Below are 19,273 nucleotides of genomic sequence, written 5' to 3'. Positions count from 1 at the left end.
GTAAGTACACTAATAAAGTCAGTAGCAAAAAGAAAAATACAGTAATTGTTCTCAGCAATAAACATGGTAATTTAAAGGCAAAGAAGATGGTCCGGCAAAAGGAAATATGGTGACTGTGGTGAGGTTGTGATGCGTTGCCAGTAATAAAGATGTCGGATTCGGTATTGGGAGGAGCATTAAATAAGGCAAAAGTAGTCCCGAGTAAAACTGAAGAAGCTCTGCCAGCATTAAAAATGGCGGAAGTTGAACCGCGTACTTTATTAGAAATGATAAACTCTGTGCTCCCCTCAATGGAAGAAACTCGATGGGTTGTTTCAAACCGTTGCTCTTTTGTCAGATGCAGTGTGTTTTCTTTTTTTTAGAATCTAAACTTTAGATGATCTGATGGGGGGGGGCTTCGATTTGAAAGGTTAACTTCGTTTTCATTTCCACAGGCGCTATCTGATCTGAGTATTCCCAGCATTTTGAGTTATTTTATTTCAGATTTCCCTGATCTTCCAGGTATTTTATTTTATTGGTAATTTCTGATCCATAAACTCTGCAATAATTTTATCGTATTTTCCGGAGAGGTACGGTTTGCCTGCATGAATGATGGTGGAGAGTGAATTACTGTTGGCGCCGGTGATTTGCCAATTACAAAGATGGCGGTGGACATTCGATTAGCAACGGCGCGAAAGCCCGTTTCTCTATCAACTGAAATTAATAAACATCTAGTATCACCGGGAGATACGATCACAACAGATACCGGTTTTATGAGGTAAAATAGTCATGAAATTCCATCTTAAAAAGGATTAGTGCTCTGTAAGATGACGTATGTTCGACTGCACGTGTTTACACATGTTCATTGCCCTGCCAACTTTGAACGATGGATTTGGGCAGTTTCATTTGGTCAGAAATTGGGGCACACTGTTAACTTGAGACCTTGATTCCCCAGATGGATATTACAACTCAGTACTGTGCATCGTTGTGCCCTCTTCATCGGTCTCGCTATGTCCAAAGAAAATCCAGCATGGCGGGAGAGAGCGCAAACCTAAATAACGTGGGTGTTAGGTTTGATGTTTAAATATGTATTATTGTTGAATCGTCCAGGACTTGTTTCTCGAGGAAAAAAGTCCAAGGGGTGTACAGTTCCCTCCGCTCTGTAAAATGATGAAAGCTTGCTGTAATTGTTGGATGCAGAGGAAACCAAATATTGTATACAAACTGCTGGAGGAACTCGGCAGGTCGGCAGCATTTGTGGATGGAAAGAAATGACCGATAGAGGGCTCGACTTGAAATACTGTATCGACCATTTCTTCTCTCACTCAGATGTTGCCTGATCCGCCGAGTTCCTTCAGTAGTTTTATTTCGCTTTGCTGGTGAGGGTTTTTCCAGGGCGGCACAGAATGGCCGCCGATGTACTGCATAGTATTTCAGCACCATCATAAACACAAGAGATTCTGCTTGGCTTAAACTCATCACCTCTGCTGGGGCACAGGCTGTCGCCCGAGCTCACCAGAGCCCTCTATTCTGGGCCAGTCCTTCAAGTTGTTTTTGAAGATCCTTCCTCTCCCGTGGATGAGGCTTCGGGAGCCACCGTTAGCGTTTCTGTAGTTGTTTTTTTAAGGAATGGGTTTTCTAGCCCCATGCCCAATCCTCCTCTTTTCAGAGCTGGGTTTGGGACTGCCCATGATGGAGATACGAAATTCTGCAGATGCCGGAAATCCAGAGTAATGCACACAAAATGTTGGGGAGTGCAGTTGATCAGGCAGGGTGGAATAAACATTCTCTATAAAGGGACACTCACAAAATGCTGGAGGAACTCAGCAGGTCGAGCAGCATCCATGGAAATGATCAGTCGACGTTTCAGGCCAGAACCCTTCATCAGGACTGTAGGGGGAAGGGGCAGAGGCCCTATAAACAAGGTGGGGGGAGGGTGGGAAGGAGAAGGCTGGTAGGTTCCAGGTGAAAAACCAGTAAGGGGAAAGATAAAGGGGTGGGGAAGGGGAAGCAGGGAGGTGATAGGCAGGAAAGGTGAAGAAGGAATAGGGGAAAACACAATGGGTAGTAGAAGGAGGGGGAACCATGAGGGAGGTGATAGGCAGCTGGGGGAGGGGGCAGAGTGAAATAGGGATAGGGGAAGGGAATTACCGGAAATTGGAGAATTCTATGTTCATACCGAGGGGCTGGAGACTACCTAGACGGTATATGAGGTGCTGCTCCTCCAACCTGAGTGTAGCCTCATCATGGCAGTAGAGGAGGCCATGTATGGACATATCTGAATGGGAATGGGAAGCAGAGTTGAAGTGGGTGGCTACCGGGAGATCCTGTCTGTTGTGGCGGATGGAGCGGAGGTGCTTGACAAAGCGGTCCCCCAATCTGCATTGGGTATCTCGCCCCGAAACGTCGACTGTTTATTCCTCTCCATAAATGCTGTCTGACTTGCTAAGTTTGCCCAGCATTTTGTGCAGGTATTTTAGCACTAGCCAAACAAGATCTTTTGTGTTCTTTGGAAAATTTGACGATGAGGGATTTTGCCAAATGACCACGAGACTACTTGGGGCACCACTCTGTCAGGTTGGTCGAGAGGAAGATGCACTTTTAAGTACCTCATTCCCACCTGGCAGACAATGCCTGCAGCTTGGTGGAGCCAGCAAATCCATCCAGCTGGTCTCCCAAATGCTCATTCATGTATACAGTGTGTCTAGAAGCCTTTGTAACCTGGTTGGACCTGTATTATAGGAAACCTAACAGCAATTTGCACACAACTAAGCCCCACTAGTGCTTGTGAAGTGAAATTTCAAATAATCTGTTTTAGTTTTATTGTTTGGAGATGATCTTTCTGCTGAAGATTCAAGATACATTGTTCAATGTCATTTACAGTACACAAGTGTAAAAGAGAACAAACTAACTTACTCTGGATGCGATGCAGCATATAAAAGCACATTAAGATAAAGAACACAATAATTAAAAAGGCACATTAACTATGAATATATAACATATGTATGTACGTGTGTGTGTGTGTATATATATATATACATACACACACACACACACACGACTGTGCGAGAGTCTTAGGCATCCTAGAGTTTTTGTCGCAAACATGAAATCTGCAGATGCTGGAATTTCAAGCAACACACATAAAAGTTGCTGGTGAACGCAGCAGGCCAGGCAGCATCTCTAGGAAGAGGTACAGTCGAAGTTTCAGGCCAAGATGAAGGGTCTCGTCCTGACAAAGGGTCTTGGCCCAAAATGTTGACTGTACCTCTTCCTAGAGATGCTGCCTGGCCTGCTGCGTTCACCAGCAACTTTTATGTGTGTTGCTAGATTTTTTGTATAATTTTTGTTTTAGATTTTTTTTGTCTTCTGCATTCAGTAGAAAAGAACAAATTTTACGTTTCCAATCATGCATTTCCCCAAAAGTAAATGTTACAGAGACATTATTGTATTTTGTTAAAGAGAGTAACATTTAAGTAATGGGCCACTTTTCAAATAAAAACTTGATTACTTTGTAGGCAGCCCAGTGCGCGATCAAACTAACATAGCAAACATCATTGACATAATGAGTTGAATGAACTAAACTAAGTAACTGAAACTGAAAAGGGTGCCGAAGGAATCAAACTGGGCAAAGGACAGCGAAGCTAAAAGGTGAGGGTGTTGCAACCAATCGAAAAGGTGAGGGTGGGGCAGTTTTAACCTTCAAATCTTCAATTCTTACACATGGCAACAAGATACAAGGTGGTCATCCTGCATCCGCAAGGTCTCCCAAGCAAAAATTTCACACCAGACAGGAGTTTCAAGATGTGCTGCCCAAGCTCTTCTGAAGAAGCACAAAGAAACGGGCAAGGCAGAAGTCCAGAAAGATAGTGGTTGGCTGTGGAAGCTGAGTGCAGTAGGTGAGAGATACATCAAACTCATGTCCCTTCTAAATGGGAAGAAGTCCAGCACTGTTATCAGCTGTGAACTCACATAAACCGCTGGAACCCAAGAACACCCCTCTGCAGCCTGGAGAAGTCTTGTCAGAAGTGGTCTTCGTGGGGAAATTGCTGTCAAAAAGCCATTCCTCTGAAGTGGAAGCAAAGCCAAGAGACTGGCCCGTGCACAAAAACACAAGGACTGGGGTGCTGAACAATGCCAGCAAGTGCTTGGACTGATGAGTCAAAATTTGAAAATTTTGGCTCAAGTAAGAGGCAGCATGTCTGTAGCAGAGCTAGAAAGTGTTACATGGATGAGTGAGTGTCTGCAACCAACGACGAAGCATGGCGGAGGTGCCTGCAGGTCTGGGGCTGCATTTCTGCAAATGGAGTTGGTGATCTGGTCAGCGTCCTCAATGCTGAGAGTACATGCGGATTCTCATCCATCACACAATACCACCAGGGAGGCGTCTGATTGGTCCCAACTTCATTCTGTGGTAGCATAATGACCCCAAACGCACGGCCAAGGTCATGAAGAACTACCTTCAGTGAAGAGAAGAACAAGGAGTTCTGTAAAAGATGGTATACCTCCAAAGGTCCCTGATCTCAACACCATCGAGCCTGTCTGGGATTACCTGGAGAGAAAAGCAGGCGAGACATTTATAAAATTGTACAGCAGTGTACTTAAGAGAATTGATGCAGTTTGAAAGGCAAATGGTGGTCACACCAGACATTGATTTAGTTTTTTACTGTTTACTGCTCTTCACAGTAATTTTTTGATATTTAGAAATTTTTCATTTCATTATTTTTGAAATCTTTGCTTTACAGAATTGTAAAGCGGGTGGTAGCAGTATAATGAATAGGTTTAAGAAGATGTAAAGCCAAGAAAGGTGAATGAGATCATGATAGTCATAGTCATACTTTATTGATCCCGAGGGAGATTGGTTTTTGTTACAGTTGCGCCATAAATAATAAATAGTAATAAAACCATAAATAGTTAAATAGTAATATGTAAATTATGCCATGAAATAAGTCCAGGACCAGCCTATTGGCTCAGGGTGTCTGACCCTCCAAGGGAGGAGTTGTAAAGTTTGATGGCCACAGGCAGGAATGACTTCCTATGACGCTCTGTGTTGCATCTCGGTGGACACAAGTTAGCTATCCTATTTGAAAATGTATATTTGGATCTAAATCTAAAACTTCTTCCCCAATGCAAATGTGTGAGTGGTGCAATGGTTCAAGGCAGCAGCCAGCCAACACCTTCTCAAGGGGCAGTTAGGATTGGGTAATAGTAAATGGCCTTGCCAGTGACACTGTGAGCCAGAGAAATGATTGGATAAAAATAAATCCAAGGTTTTTCCTCATTCCCAAGAAAAATCAGATGCCACCAGAGCTGCAATCACTAACAGATGATGGAACTTTGCACTGTAGATAAGGATACATCTCTAAGAAAATACATTAAATCAAAGATCCATCAGTGTTTTTCAGAAGGCCATTAACTTGAGTATGTTTCTTCACAAGTGTTTGAAGAGTTGTTGCTAATATCTCATCTGATGTCATCCCACAACACTACTGGTCATTTGTAGGAGTTTTTATTTTCAAATTGACTGCTGAGGTTCCCATTTATGAATTATTTCAAATAATTCATAATTACTTGAACAGTTTTGATACGTCTTGAGTTTGTGATTTTTTTAAAATTTGAAACTAAATACACTTTTAACTGTCCAAAGAAATACAATGAACAAAAATAGACTGCCTAGGTTAACTATACTTCCCAGGTCTTTATCTATCGTCTTCTAGGTTCTCACATCATTCATTTAGGAATGGTTTAATACTGATAAGGGCTTTTGCCCTCATCATCCTTTCATAAAATGAATTCCAGACCTCTACTACATGTTTAATAATCATTTTGCAAATTATATGCTTAGTTATTGTCCTGTCTTCGGGAGATTCTGCTTATGCTGCTTAGATCTTGCACTCTTGTTTCCCCTTTACCCTACTTTATTTAAAAGTGGTAGCCCAATTTAGCTCGCCTCAAATGTGTCTCTCTATTCTGGTATTGTCCTTAAATTCCTCAAGACTCTTATTGCTATCATGTCCTCGGTGTGCACTGTATTTTGTTTGTGGCCTAAACAGAATTTTGTACAATTCTTGGCTGATGAAAACAAGTATTCCATACATATTGGTATCATCTTCCTATCTGTTCTTTTATACTCTTAAGATTTCCCTTATTACTGTACTGTATCACTGAATGATATCACTTCCCCTGCCTCCTTTTCCCTGCACATCCTTCTACTTAGGATCGAATTCCATTTGCTGCTTTTGAACCCATTAAACTGGTCTCCTAATGTACAACTGTAGCTGATCACTTTCTTTCTTGTTAATTTTGATCAAGTCAGCAAACTATAATTTTGGCCCTTTTCTTTCAGTCCAAATCATTTATATATAACCATGAAAAACAAGCAGCCTGATACTACACCCTGGAAAGTCAACAGATTCTTATCCATTGTTTTTTTCATTGTCAATGTTTTTATAACTAACAAAATAATTCAAAGAAATAAATAAGCACAATTTTTACTTCCAGGTTTCTCTCATTTTATTCGAGTTGTTTATATTGGTGTTAGGTCTTAATATTTGATTTTTGGAGAACCCAGGATATTCTGGGATGTCAGCAATCCTGGTTCAGAATAGAGGCAAAATTGATAGCTGAAATAACTCTTTCCTGGTTGAGAACTTTGTTCAGATTTTCATCCTCTTCTCATTTTTTTCTAGAGGCCATGGTACATACATGGAAGATGAAAAGCTCATTGCATCAGTTGCTGGGGCTGTGGAACGAGTGAATAAGCTGATATGTGTCAAGCCACTTCAAACAAGGTAAGTCTTTAATTGTTGCTCCTGGGTAAGTTATTTGGAATATTGTGTGCTCCTTCCACTGTTTATGCATGGATTCTGTGTGCTCTCATTGGAAGGATGTTTGTGCTTTCCTTTCTGTTTCTCTGCCAGGTTGAGCAGTCTTGGGCCAGGGATTTTCATGTGTCATTACGATGTTACATTTCTTCCATGAATCTTCGATGATCTTTTCCATCCTTATGGGATTTACTTATTGTGATGGCATTTGGAATAGTGTTTGTTTTGGCCTAACTTTGGGCACACAGATGATATAAGCCACACTTTGGAATTAATTGAGCATGATCAGATCTGGGGATGATGGAAAGGAAGCTGATATTGGTACATAAATGAGAGAAAATCTGCAGATCTGGAAACCCAAGCAACACACACAGAATGCTGAACGAACTCAGCAGGCCAGGCAGCATCTATGGAAAAGAGTAGAGTTGATGTTTCAGGCCGAGACCCTTCATCAGGACTGGAAAAAAAAAGATGAGGAGTCAGGGTGAGAAGATGGGAGGGAGGAGAAGAAGAAATACAAGGTGATAGGTGAATCCTGGAGAGGGGTGGGGGGTGAAGTAAAAAGCTGGGAAGTTGATTGGTGAAAGAGATAAAGGCTGGAGAAGGGGGAATCTGATAGGAGAGGACAGAAGCCCGTGGAAGAAAGAAAGGGAGAGGAACACCAGAGGGAGGTGATGGGCAGGTAAGGAGATAAGGTGAGAGAGGGGAATGGTGAAGGAGGGTGGAAGTGCATTACCGGAAGTTCGAGAAATCGATGTTCATGCCGCCAGGTTGGAGGCTACCCAGACCGAATATAAGGTGTTGCTCTTCCAACCTGATTGTGGCCTTACTGCGACAGTAGAGGAGGCAATAGACTGACATATCGGAATGGGAAGTGGAATTAAAATAGGTGGCCACTGGGAGATCCCGCCTTTTCTTGTAGGTGCTCAGTGAAGCGGTCTCCCAATCTGTGCCAGGTCTCTCTGATACACAGGACGCTGCACCAGATACAGTAGATGACCCCAACAGACTCAGAGGTGAAGAGTTGCCTCACCTGGAAGGGCTGTTTGGGGCCCTGAGTGGTAGTGAGGGAGGAGGTGTAGGGGCAGGTGTAGTACTTGTTCTGGTTGCAAGGATAATTGCCAGGAGGGAGATCAATGGGGAGGGACGAATGGACAAGGGAGTCATGTCGGGAGCGATCCCTGCGGCAAGCGGAAAGTAAGTGGGGGGGGGGGGAGGATGTGCTGGGTAGTGGGATCCCACTGGAGATGGTGGAAGTTATGGATAATTAAGTGCTGGACAAGGAGGTTGGTGGGTGGTAGGTGAGGACATGAGGAACCCCATCCCTGGTGGGGTGATGGGAGGATGGGGTGAGGGCAGGCGTGTGCAAGATGGAAGAGATGTGATTGAGGGCAGCGTTGATGGTGGAGGAAGGGAGGCTTTGAAGAAGAGGACATCTCCTTAGTTCTAAAATGACGCGCCTCATCTTGAGCGATACCTGTGTAGGCTTGGAACATAGACTGTTCCACGTAGCTGACAAACAGGCAGGCATAGCTGGGACCCATGTGAGTGCCCATGGCTACACCTTTTGTTTGAAAGAAGTGGGAGGAACTGAAAGAGAAATTATTAAGAGTGAGGTCAAGTTCAGCTAGACAGAGGAGAGTGGTTGTGAAGGGGAACAGGTTGGGGCTGGTGTCCATACAGAAATGGAGAGCTTTGAGGTCTTACTGGTGGGCAATGGAGGTGTATACAGACTTGACATCAATAGTGAAAATAGGATGATCGGGGTCAGGGAACTTCAAATCGTTGAAAAGATCAAGAGTGTGTGAAGTGTCACAGATGTAGGTAGGAAGGGACTGAACTGGTGAACTGGGGGTGGGCAGAGGGGGTTAAAATTGAGTTGGGGTATGCAGATATAAATTCAGTGGGGCAGGAACAAGCAGAAACAGTGGGTCTACCTGGACAGGCAGGTTTGTGGATCTCAGGTAAGAGATTAAAACGGGAGGTGTGGGTTGAGGGAACTATGAGGTGAGGTTGGTGGCAGTGGATTGGAGATCTCCAGAGTTGGTAAGGTAGGTGATGGTGTGGGAGACAATGGCCTGGTGCTCCTTAGTGGGGTCCTGGTCAAGGGTTAAGTAAGAGGAGGTTTCTGACAGTTGTTGCCGGGCCTCAGCAAAGTGGAGGTATGCCAGACTACTACAGGTACACTTGTCATTCCAGGGATTTGGAGAATTCTCCAATGTCTTAAGGTGTGTGTTGGGTTTTGGTCTTCGAACTCTTATCCTTCGAGGCTCCTGGCTGCACTGCTGGTGGATTTTGCCGCATATTGTCTTTGCAAATTGATTTAATCTCCTCTGCAGACCCGTGGTTCCCAATTTATGTGAAGTTGACTAGACTGTTATCCTGGGCCTTGATTTTCATCGAGTAGTGCTGTGTTGCAGGTGGCAAATTGGTGCCTTTGTCTTCCAAATATTAACTTTGGGGATAATCGTCTCATTTTTATGGGACTTTTCAGCAGGTTGCAATCATCGTGAGTAGTCACTCGTTGGTGACACAGCATGAGGTATAAAGAGAACTTGGAGCCTTTGGAATTTTTCAACAGATTGCAATCAGTGCTAGAAGTCATTCATTGGTGATGTAGCACAAGGTTTAAAAAGAGTTTGGATGCTTTCAGGACTTCTTGGTGGGCTGCAATCATAATGATCTGTTAGGCACTCAGCAGGGGTCAATGAAAAGAAGCAAGGTATAAGTGGAGCAGTCATTATGTGAGTGGACAGTTTTAGAGTGCAGCTTTGGCTCAACAGGCTTGGGCAAGCACGGGTGGAGGTTCTAAGTAAATTTCTAGTAAGTTTTTTTCTGCTAATACATAGCTAGTGCACTGAGAAAATATCCCAGAGTTAGTGATTTGTTCCTTGTGTGAGATGTGGGGAAACTTGGGGATTCTCCAGTCTCCCTGATAACTACATCTGCCCAAAGTGCACCTAGCTGCAGCTCCTTTAATACCATGATAAGGAACTGGATCTTGATTTTGGACTGGAGGTAAAGAATGTTGAAGTGTTTTCCTACTTTTCTTGTTGATTAGTCCCATTGCAGTGACAGCCATATTGAATGTGAGATGAGGCGAAGTACTGAAAGCAAGAATGAGATTTATTTTAACACTTAAATGACAAAGGGGTTTTCAATTACAGAATGCCTTACACTTTTTAACCTGATTATTCTCACAGACTCAGTTCTGCTGTTTGCTGGGAGAGATATTAGGATGTCTTTCTGGCTTTCCCCACGTCTTTTCCAGTACCAGTGAAGCGGCTCAGTATGAAATGTTGACTGTTTATTTCTCTCTATAGATGCTGCCTGACCTGCTGAGTTCCTCCGGCATTTTGTGCATGTCGCTCAAGATTTTCAGCATCTCCAGAATGTCTGGTGATCAGGAATGTTTTCACAGGCACTCATTATGATGAACTAAGTAAAATTAATAGAAAAATGCAGTTGGCCCTTTGTGATACTTGGAAAGCTGTACTGTTAGCCTAACCCCTTATGCTGAGATTTTCTTTTTTATTTGTGAAATTAGTGCAACAGGCAGAGGGTCTGCAAAGTCCAGAGTAACTAAAGCTGTAAGCTTCAATTTTCATGTTTCTCTCCATAGATATAATGGAGAAGTTGGTGATGTTGTGGTGGGCAGGATCACTGAGGTAAGATCAAAATCATGCTTCTTAGTTTAACTGAGTTTAATCATATTTATATCTTGATTTTAGGAATTAAAAATTCACTTTACATTTTGGAATGCCTAAGTTTGTTTACTAGGATATGTAATGACCTCTGTGACACTGTACTGTTTGAAGAGCAGAAGAAAATGCTGTTGAAAGGAGGGTAACCTGAAAGTTTTTACAAGACTGGTAGATTATTTGAACGTATCTCCTCTCTATGTAATTAGATCTTTGTAATGAGCAAGACTTACTAATTAGCAATACTCTGAAGATAGCATTGTCTCAATCACAATTGAGGAGGGCTGACCATTCCATTTGATGAAATGAGCCACCAAAACCTGAACCAGGGATTTGTTTAGTATAGTTAACCCAAGGACGAAGTTATAAAAATGTGGGATAAATGTGTTTCAATGGTACAGCATTGAGCAAAATGTGAAGAAAGCAGAATGCAGAGATTTGATGGGTTTATTTGTGGAAATTTAGACGTTGGGCCCATAAATGGTCTGCACCAGTTATGTTTTCAAGAATATCCTGTGCAATTGGGGCTAGTTTCTCAATGTCAGTTGTGGTGTTGCTCTTTCAAATTTGTTGTTAAAGAACTTAAATTTTATGCTTGAGTTGGAAGTTAAATTTATAAATAATGAGGTGGAGTGTGTCATAGAAGTGAAGGAAACATTCAGCTGGTTTATCAAACTTGTTCCAAATGATACCCCCAAAGTGTGGAGCATCCTGCTGGACAATTTCCCTCTGTCCTGCAACTATGTGATCTGGAAAATGTATTAAAAAATCTGCCAGGAAATAGGAATGACTAGACCATGTCTCTTTAACTTGTCACTGGGTCCAAGTATTACTTATGATCCAGTGAGCAATCACTCTGGGTACCTGCCAAATATTTAGAATCAGCCCCAGTTAGTCATCACCAGCTGGAGAATTGATGTGGCCAAATATATTTTCTAAAAAATATTTCAGAAAATTGTGGGAATAGGTCAGGAAATGGAATTGAAGTTGATTTCCTCAGAGTCAAAATAAAGTTCTCTGGTTAGCTAGAAAATACAGGATACATGAATCCTAGAAAAACCTAATGCTTTCTTCCTTAAATCCTTGTAGGTTCATCAGAAACGATGGAAAGTAGAAACTAACTCCAGACTAGACTCAGTGCTCCTCCTCTCTTCTGTTAATCTTCCTGGAGGAGAACTGGTGAGTGAAATAATTAATGTACTGACATTTATGTAGAGCAGTGTTTCCGAACCTTTTTTAGCCCACACCCCCGTAAAGCACCTTCATACTTGCCATCGCCCCTCTTAGGCACAATATACATTCTGGTGCTCCCAGAGTGTAAAAACATGTCTACTCAGCATTTGCAAGAGGAAGGAACTGATTGTAAACACACACCAATCCTGATTGAGGGGTCATCGGTGGAAAGGCTGAGCAGTTTCAAGTTCCAGGGCTTCAATGTCTCAGAAGATTGCCCTGGGTTCACCATATTGATTTAATCATGACGAAGACACGCCAAAAGCTTCACTTCATTAGGAATTTGAGGAGATTTGGTATGTTGCCAAAGGCTAGCAAATTTCTATAGATGTACCGTGGAGAACATTCTGACAGATTGCATCACTGCTTGGTATGGAGGCTCCAGTGTACAGGAAGGGCTGTAAGACGCTTCAGAGGGCTGTAGACTCAGCCAACAACCTCTCATTACTGCCATCAGGGAGGAAATATCGAAAGCAAAGACCCACACTCAGTGTTTTAGAAACAGCTTCTTCCTCTTTGCTATCAGAGTTTTCAATTTATTATTGTAAGTTATTTGTTCTGTCTGCACTATACTGCTGCTATAAAACAATAAATATCATGACTTTGTCAGTGACAAAAAGCCTGATTCTGATGTCAATACTCCAAAGGGCATTATTCCCGATGCATTAGGAACTGCTTTCTGTTATGGTTCCATGTACATGTTAATGAGCAGTTTTGATTCTTGATCGAGTGTTGCCTTGAACTTTGAATGAGGGTTGTTCCACTCATTAAACTGGCTGCTTGTTCACATAAGTTTCTGGATCAAGCAGTCCTTTCTGTATTCATATACAAACTTGTCTTTACAGAGAAGAAGGTCTGCCGAGGACGAGCTGATGATGAGGGACTACCTGCAAGAGGGAGACCTGATTAGTGTATCCTTTTTACTGACTAGCAAGGAAATATGGGGTCTAGTTCCTCTATTGGACATTCCTAGTATGAAATGGCACAACTCATTAAACTGTGGGTGGGAAACAATGCTTTTTCTCTCTCTGTTAATCTAAACAGTCAGCAGGGTAGGATTGCAGGTTAAAATTTCCACAATAAAAAAAACACAAATGCTCTTAAAAACTCAACCAGTCAAATAGAATCAGAAGGAAGAGGAAATACAGTATTTCTTAAAAATCCAAACATTTAAAAACAGCACACTTTTTAAAATATTTGCTTTCACTCCTTATGCATAATTTTCCTTATCATACATTCAGGCAGAGGTACAAGCTGTATTTGCAGATGGTGCTTTGTCCTTGCATACCAGGAGCCTGAAGTATGGAAAGGTAAGATCAGGAGATGCAGAGTCTATTTACTTATAAAAGGGTAACTTCAACAGAACGTTAAATTCCTGAAATTTCAACACAATTCACATTTATACAAGATTTTTACATATCCAAGTGTTGCAGGGAGTCTCATCTGAGATTAAGGATATGGTGTTTGATATTAAGATAGGTGATCAGAAACTTGGTTGGTGTTGTAGCATTTAAGGAGCATTTCAACAGTTTGAAATGAGAATTTCAGAGCTAAAATTAAAGTATGGTTGCCAGCTGTGAAGTGGTAAAATTGAGAAAGAAGATTTGGGGGAGCTTAGGGGTCTTAGAAGTATTTTACAGTGATTAAAGTTATAAAGGTATGTTTGTGTACTATTTTCCCTGTTTGATGCTCTGGCAGTAATCACATAAGCATTATTCATTTCTTCTTTTCCATTCTTTGGACAGCTAGGACAAGGTACCCTGGTCCAAGTCTCTCCTTCCCTTATAAAACGTCGTAAAACTCATTTTCACAATTTGCCTTGTGGCGCAGCCATCATCCTGGGAAATAATGGTTTCATTTGGATTTATCCAATCACTGAACAGAAGGAGGATGAAGCTGGAGGATTTGTGACTAATCTTGAGGTGAGGTGCCAGGAATGATTCTACTGAAAAAATTGTGTTCAGATCTAGACTCCCTATCTAAGGAAGGATCTACCAGTAATAGAGGGAATGCAGCAAACATTCGCTCATTTGATATCATATGGGAAAAGATGAGACAATTTCTTTAAAACATACAAAATTCTGGGGCTTGACAGGATAGATGTGGAATTAATAATTTTGTTCCACTGAGATGTTTAGAACCAAGGGTCAGTCTTAAAATTAGGAGTTGGTCATTTAGGACAGAGATGATAAATGTCTTTTCCATTTCGGTAATGAATCTTTGGAAATCTCCACCCAAGGGGATTACGAATGTTAAATCACTGAGGATATTTAAGAGGTATTGACATAATCATTAAAAGAATGCTGAGATAAAGTCATGGTGGTATGGAATGGCAAAACAAACTTGAAGGACTGGATGAACTAACTGTACGTGTATTTTCTGTGGGTTAGGCTCGTGGGAGTGTGACTTACTATATTATAGTTGATAGAATTCTTCAGGGCTACACTGTGTGGGCTCAGCATATCTTGTGTACTTTAGAAAATAAGTAAAGGTATGAAATATAGCTGATCATCTCGCATAACTTAGTTCAAGTGTCAGCTGTAGTTGGGAGATTAACCCTTGAATCTTGATTCAGAAAGTTGTGGGTTCAGGCTCCACAATCAGAGCTTTTTAAATACACATAAGGCTGAGACTTGAGTGCGCTTTGTTATTTTACTTGTGGAGAGATCCTGTGAATAGCAGTGTGACAATGGTCAGGTGCCTGTTTCTCATGGTGTTACTTGTGATTCACCATTGGCTCAAATATCAGAGACTACTTCCTTGCTCTTCAAAATAATGCCATGAGATTTTCATGATTTCCATAATGGGCAGGTAGGGCTGCAGTTTCATCCATCTGCAGCACCTCTCACACTGAAGAACTCCTTAGCTATTTTGTTGAGTATTTTAGGACAATCTGTGCCTAAGTCTTGGCTGAGGTTTGAATGTTGAGTCCCTGGCACAGAGGAGTATAATCTGAGCGATTGAAAATCTGTCAACTCAGTTCCTAAATTCCAGTCAGTTTAACCATCTAATTCATTGTGGATTTTCAGCTTCCAGGTGAGAATGCATCTATTAAGTGAGATTTAACTGCTTTAGTATTGAACTGACTTAGTACAATGATGCTTTGATTTTAGTTTTAAATGTTCTTCCCCTGTCAGAACCTGATATGGAGCCAACTGCTGTATAAGAGTATATTCAAAGGAAAAACACTTCAATGATGAAAAATGCTGATTATACTGTAAATGTTGAAACATTCAGCAGGTCAGGCAGTGGAGTTAATGTTTCATCAGAACAGGGAACCTTTTAGAAATGGGGTGGTGGTGGGAGGTTGGAGGGGGAGGAAAGGTGCAAAACATGAAAGGAGAGACTTCCATTCTGTCACAAGCTTTCCCTTGTGTAGACCGCCACTCACCATCTCCTTTCTCCTTTCATCTAGCTTTGTTTTTTAGTTCTCACCCTGGGAAAGCTAATTCAGCTGCCTGACCAGTTAAATGTTTCCAGCATTTTTTATTTAATAAAATTTAATCCATCTTAATCCTGGTATTCGTATTCCTGTTTCTTCTAACTACAGCCAGTTTCTTTATCGGACAGAGAAGTGATCTCACGACTCCACAATTGCATCTTAGTCCTGAGTAGTCATAAAATGATGCTTTACGACACCAGTGTTCTCTATTGTTACGAGGCATCATTGCATCACCAGGTAACATATCTAACACAGAATGGTTTTGGCATAGTATGTCTTTAAACTACATTTAGCTAGATTTCTCAGTCTTAAAAATGCCCGTAATTATTTTTGAACCAAATAGCTTGTTACTTTAGCAAAGTTGATAATTATATGATTTATATCTCTTAGAAACTAATTGCATGATCTTTCAATTTCTTTCTGTCTGCCTATTTCATGCAAGAATATAATCTGTCAATGTTTATCGACAGTTAAGAGAAAAAGAATCTTAAAAGATTTCAAATTAAATACACAATAATTGCTGAGTGTTTGAAAACATGTTTTGAATTATTTTGAAAATTGAGCATCTGTAAAAGTGAGTAAATAATCATGTATTCAGTTATCAAGATTCAAGATTGTTTAATGTCATTTCCAGTACACAGACGTAAAGAAGCATGAAGTAATTGTAACCCCAGATCCGATGCAGCACAAAAAAATAAAGAACACAATGAAAAAACACATTAAATACATAGGATAGCTTATATACGTAGATTGATTGTATGTCCATAAAGTGACTCAAGGCACAGGACTGTCTGTACATAAGGTGACTGACAGGAAATGATGAAGTAGTACTGCTTGGGGAAAGTAACTGTTTTTGAGTCTGGTGGTCCTGGTGTGGATGCTACATAGCCTCCTCCCTGATGGGAGTACGCTACCACCACTTATGACTTCAGTATCTGATGGATTAAGTGTACTACAATACTGTGCAAAAATTTTAAGACATATATAGTTAGTACCTAAGACCTTTGCACAGTACTGTAGTAATTTTATGTATAGCACTGTACTACTGCTGCAATAAAAAAATAAATTTCATGACATTTGTGAGTAATACCCGGTTCTTATATGGGTCAGTATTGTGGATTGAGAGTGGGAAGGGGGCAGGGAGAGAGGTTTATCATGGTTGGATAAAGGGGAAGAGGGAAGAGAGCAGGAAGCACCAGAAAGACAGACTAATAAACCAATTGTTTGGAATCAAATGACCTTGCTTGGTGTCTCAGGGCTGGTTGTGTCTGCACCCACGCCACCACTGCCCTTGGCAATCCTCTCCCACACCCCTCCCACGGCACACCACCCTTGCCATTCCCAATATCCTTTGCTTCTGCCAATTTACAAACTCGTTCTCTGCTCCATGTTGACAAGTACAGTACTGTGCAAAAGCCTTAGGTCCTTAGCTGTATATATGCTTAAGACTTCTGTACAGTGATGAAAGTGTACCTATAAAATCTGCTGTAAATGTATCAACTACATAAATTTCAGTTTTACCAAGTTGTTTCTGTTCTGATTTCAGATTAAAGATATTCTGAAGCCAGAGATAATGGAAGAAATAGTGATGGAGACAAGGCAACGGTTAATAAATCAGGAGGGCTGATATCACGCACCGATTTCATTTTTCTTATTTTTGTAAAATTTTGTAATATATTGTATTTGTTGCTGGATCATATCAGAACAGTTTATCGTTATGTACTAATAACTAACATTCATTCAGTATCTTTAATATAGTAAAATTCCAGTTTAACAACACCTTGTACAGAGTTTCACATTGACCTTTTTAATGAGTTTCAGTTGCAAGAAAAAGTTTGTGAACTGTTTGCAGTTACCTGGTTTTCTGCATCTTTTTCTGCACCTGCTCTGATCTTCATCTAAGTCACAAAAATAAACAAACACAATCTGCCTAAATGAATAACACACAAACAATTGTACTTTTCATGTCTTTATTGGACACATAGTTTAATCATTCACGGGCCAGGCTGGAGAATGTAGGTGAACCCTTGTATTTCATAACTGGTAGAACCTCCTTTAAAAGCAATAACCTCCACCAAATGTTTTCTGTACCTGCTGATCAGACTTGCATAATGGCAAGAAGGAATTTTAGACCATTCCTCCATACAAAACTGTTTCAGTTCATCAATATTTCTGGGATACCTTGCATGAATAGCCCTCTTCAGGTCGTGCCACAGCTGGACTCTGACTTGGCCATTACGAAACACAAACCTGAATTTTCTTTAAACCATTCATTGTTGATTTACTCTTGTGTTTTGGACCATTGTCTTGTTTCATATTAAGCTTCAGGTGATGGACTGCTACACTGACAATCTTCTTTAAAATGTCTTAATACAATTTTGAATTCACTGTTTCCTCAATGAATGTAGGCTGTCCAGGTCCTGAGGAAGCAAAGCAGCCCCAAACCATGATGCTCCTTCCACCATGCTTCACAGTTGGGATGAGGTTTTGGTGTTGCTGTGCAGTGCCCATTTTCCTCCAAACATAGTGGTGTGCATTTCTGCCAAAAAGTTCAACTTTTGTCTCATCTGGCCACAGAATATTGTCCTGGAAGTGTTGTGGAACATCTAGGTAGTCTTTTGCAAACTTGAGATGTGCAGCAATGTTTTTATTTTGGAGAGCAGTGGTTTCCTCCATGGTGTCCTTCCATGAACAGCATTCTTGTTCAGTGTTTTTCTTATGGTGGACACATGAATTTAGCAAGTTCTAGAGATTTCAGCAGGTCTTTTGCTGTTGCCCTTGGGTTCCTGTTCACTTCCTTCAGAATTGCACATTGTGCTCTTGGTGTGATCGTTGTAGAATGCCCACTCTGACAGAGAGTAGCAACAGTACTGAATTTCCTCCATTTGTAGAGTTTCTCTTACTGTGGACTGATGAACACTCAGATCTGTAGAAGTGCTTTTGTAGCTTTTTCCAGCTTTATGCATCTCTACTATTCTAAGGTTCTCTGAAAGTTGTTTTGATCAAGACATGGTGCACATAAACAGATCTTTCTTGAGAAGAGCAGGCTCTGTCAGTAACCTGATACTGTATTAGAAACCATAGAAAAAGTACAGCACAGAAACAGGCCTTTTGGCCCTTCTTGGCAGTGCCAAACCATTTTCTGCCTAGTCCCACTGACCTGCACACGGACCATATCCCTCCATACACCTCCCATCCATGTATCTGTCCAATTTATTCTTAAATGTTAAAAAAGAACCTGCATTTACCACGTCGTCTGGCAGCTCATTCCATACTCTCACCACTCTCTGTGTGAAGAAGCCCCCTCAATGTTCCCTTTAAGCTTCCCCCCCCGCCCCACCCTTAACCCATGTCCTCTGGGTTTTTTTTCTCCCTTTGCCTCAGTGGAAAAAGCCTACTTGCATTCACTCTATCTATACCCATCATAATTTTATATACCTCTATCAAATCCCCCCCTCATTCATCTATGCTCTAGGGAATAAAGTCCTAACCTATTCAACCTTTCTCTGTAACTGAGTTTCTCAAGTCCTGGCAACATCCTTGTAAACCTTCTCTGCACTCTTTCAACCTTATTTATATCCTTCCTGTAATTTGGTGACCAAAACTGAACACAATACTCCAGATTCGGCCTCACCAATGCCTTATACAACCTCATCATAACATTCCAGCTCTTATACTCAATACCTTGATTAACAAAGGCCAATGTACCAGAAGCTCTCTTTACGACCCTATCTACCTGTGATGCCACTTTTAGGGAATTTTGTATCTGTATTCCCAGATCCCTCTGTTCTACTACACTCCTCAGTGCCTTACCATTAACCCTGTATGTTCTACCTTGGTTTGTCCTTCCAACGTGCAATACCTCACACTTGTCTGTATTAAACTCCATCTGCCATTTTTCCAGCTGGTCCAAGTCCCTCTGCAGGCTCTGAAAACCTTCCTTACTGTCCACTACACCTCCAATCTTTGTATCATCAGCAAATTTGCTGATCCAATTTACCACATTATCATCCAGATCATTGATATAGATGACAAATAACAATAGACCCAGCACTGATCCCTGTGGCACACCACTAGTCACAGGCCTCTACTCGGAG

At 41.3% G+C, this 19,273-nt stretch overlaps 1 protein-coding gene across 1 annotated transcript; it reads left to right on the top strand.

Moving 5' to 3' along the window:
- Window positions 1–243: 243 nt before the first annotated feature.
- exosc2 (exosome component 2) lies at window positions 244–17,113 on the top strand. The gene is made up of 9 exons (XM_063073131.1): window positions 244–757; window positions 6,666–6,767; window positions 10,423–10,468; window positions 11,591–11,680; window positions 12,580–12,645; window positions 12,976–13,044; window positions 13,480–13,656; window positions 15,285–15,413; window positions 16,723–17,113. The coding sequence occupies exons 1-9, from the start codon at window positions 642–644 to the stop codon at window positions 16,801–16,803; spliced, it is 876 nt and encodes a 291-aa protein (XP_062929201.1). The 5' UTR covers window positions 244–641; the 3' UTR covers window positions 16,804–17,113.
- Window positions 17,114–19,273: the final 2,160 nt, after the last annotated feature.

Source organism: Mobula hypostoma, chromosome 21 (assembly GCF_963921235.1).
Source record: "Mobula hypostoma chromosome 21, sMobHyp1.1, whole genome shotgun sequence".
NCBI classification, from domain to species: domain Eukaryota; kingdom Metazoa; phylum Chordata; class Chondrichthyes; order Myliobatiformes; family Myliobatidae; genus Mobula; species Mobula hypostoma.
The sequence above is the reverse complement of the archived record's forward strand: the minus strand, read 5'-3'. Positions and strand labels throughout refer to the sequence as shown.

Bases quoted from the DNA above. Each gene is read 5' to 3' on its own strand.
- exosc2 (XM_063073131.1), top strand. From the start codon at position 642: ATGGCGGTGGACATTCGATTAGCAACGGCGCGAAAGCCCGTTTCTCTA. The intron at 758-6,665 runs GTAAAATAGTCA...ATTTTTTTCTAG, and splicing joins ACAGATACCGGTTTTATGAG to AGGCCATGGTACATACATGG. The intron at 13,657-15,284 runs GTGAGGTGCCAG...TTCTAACTACAG, and splicing joins GATTTGTGACTAATCTTGAG to CCAGTTTCTTTATCGGACAG.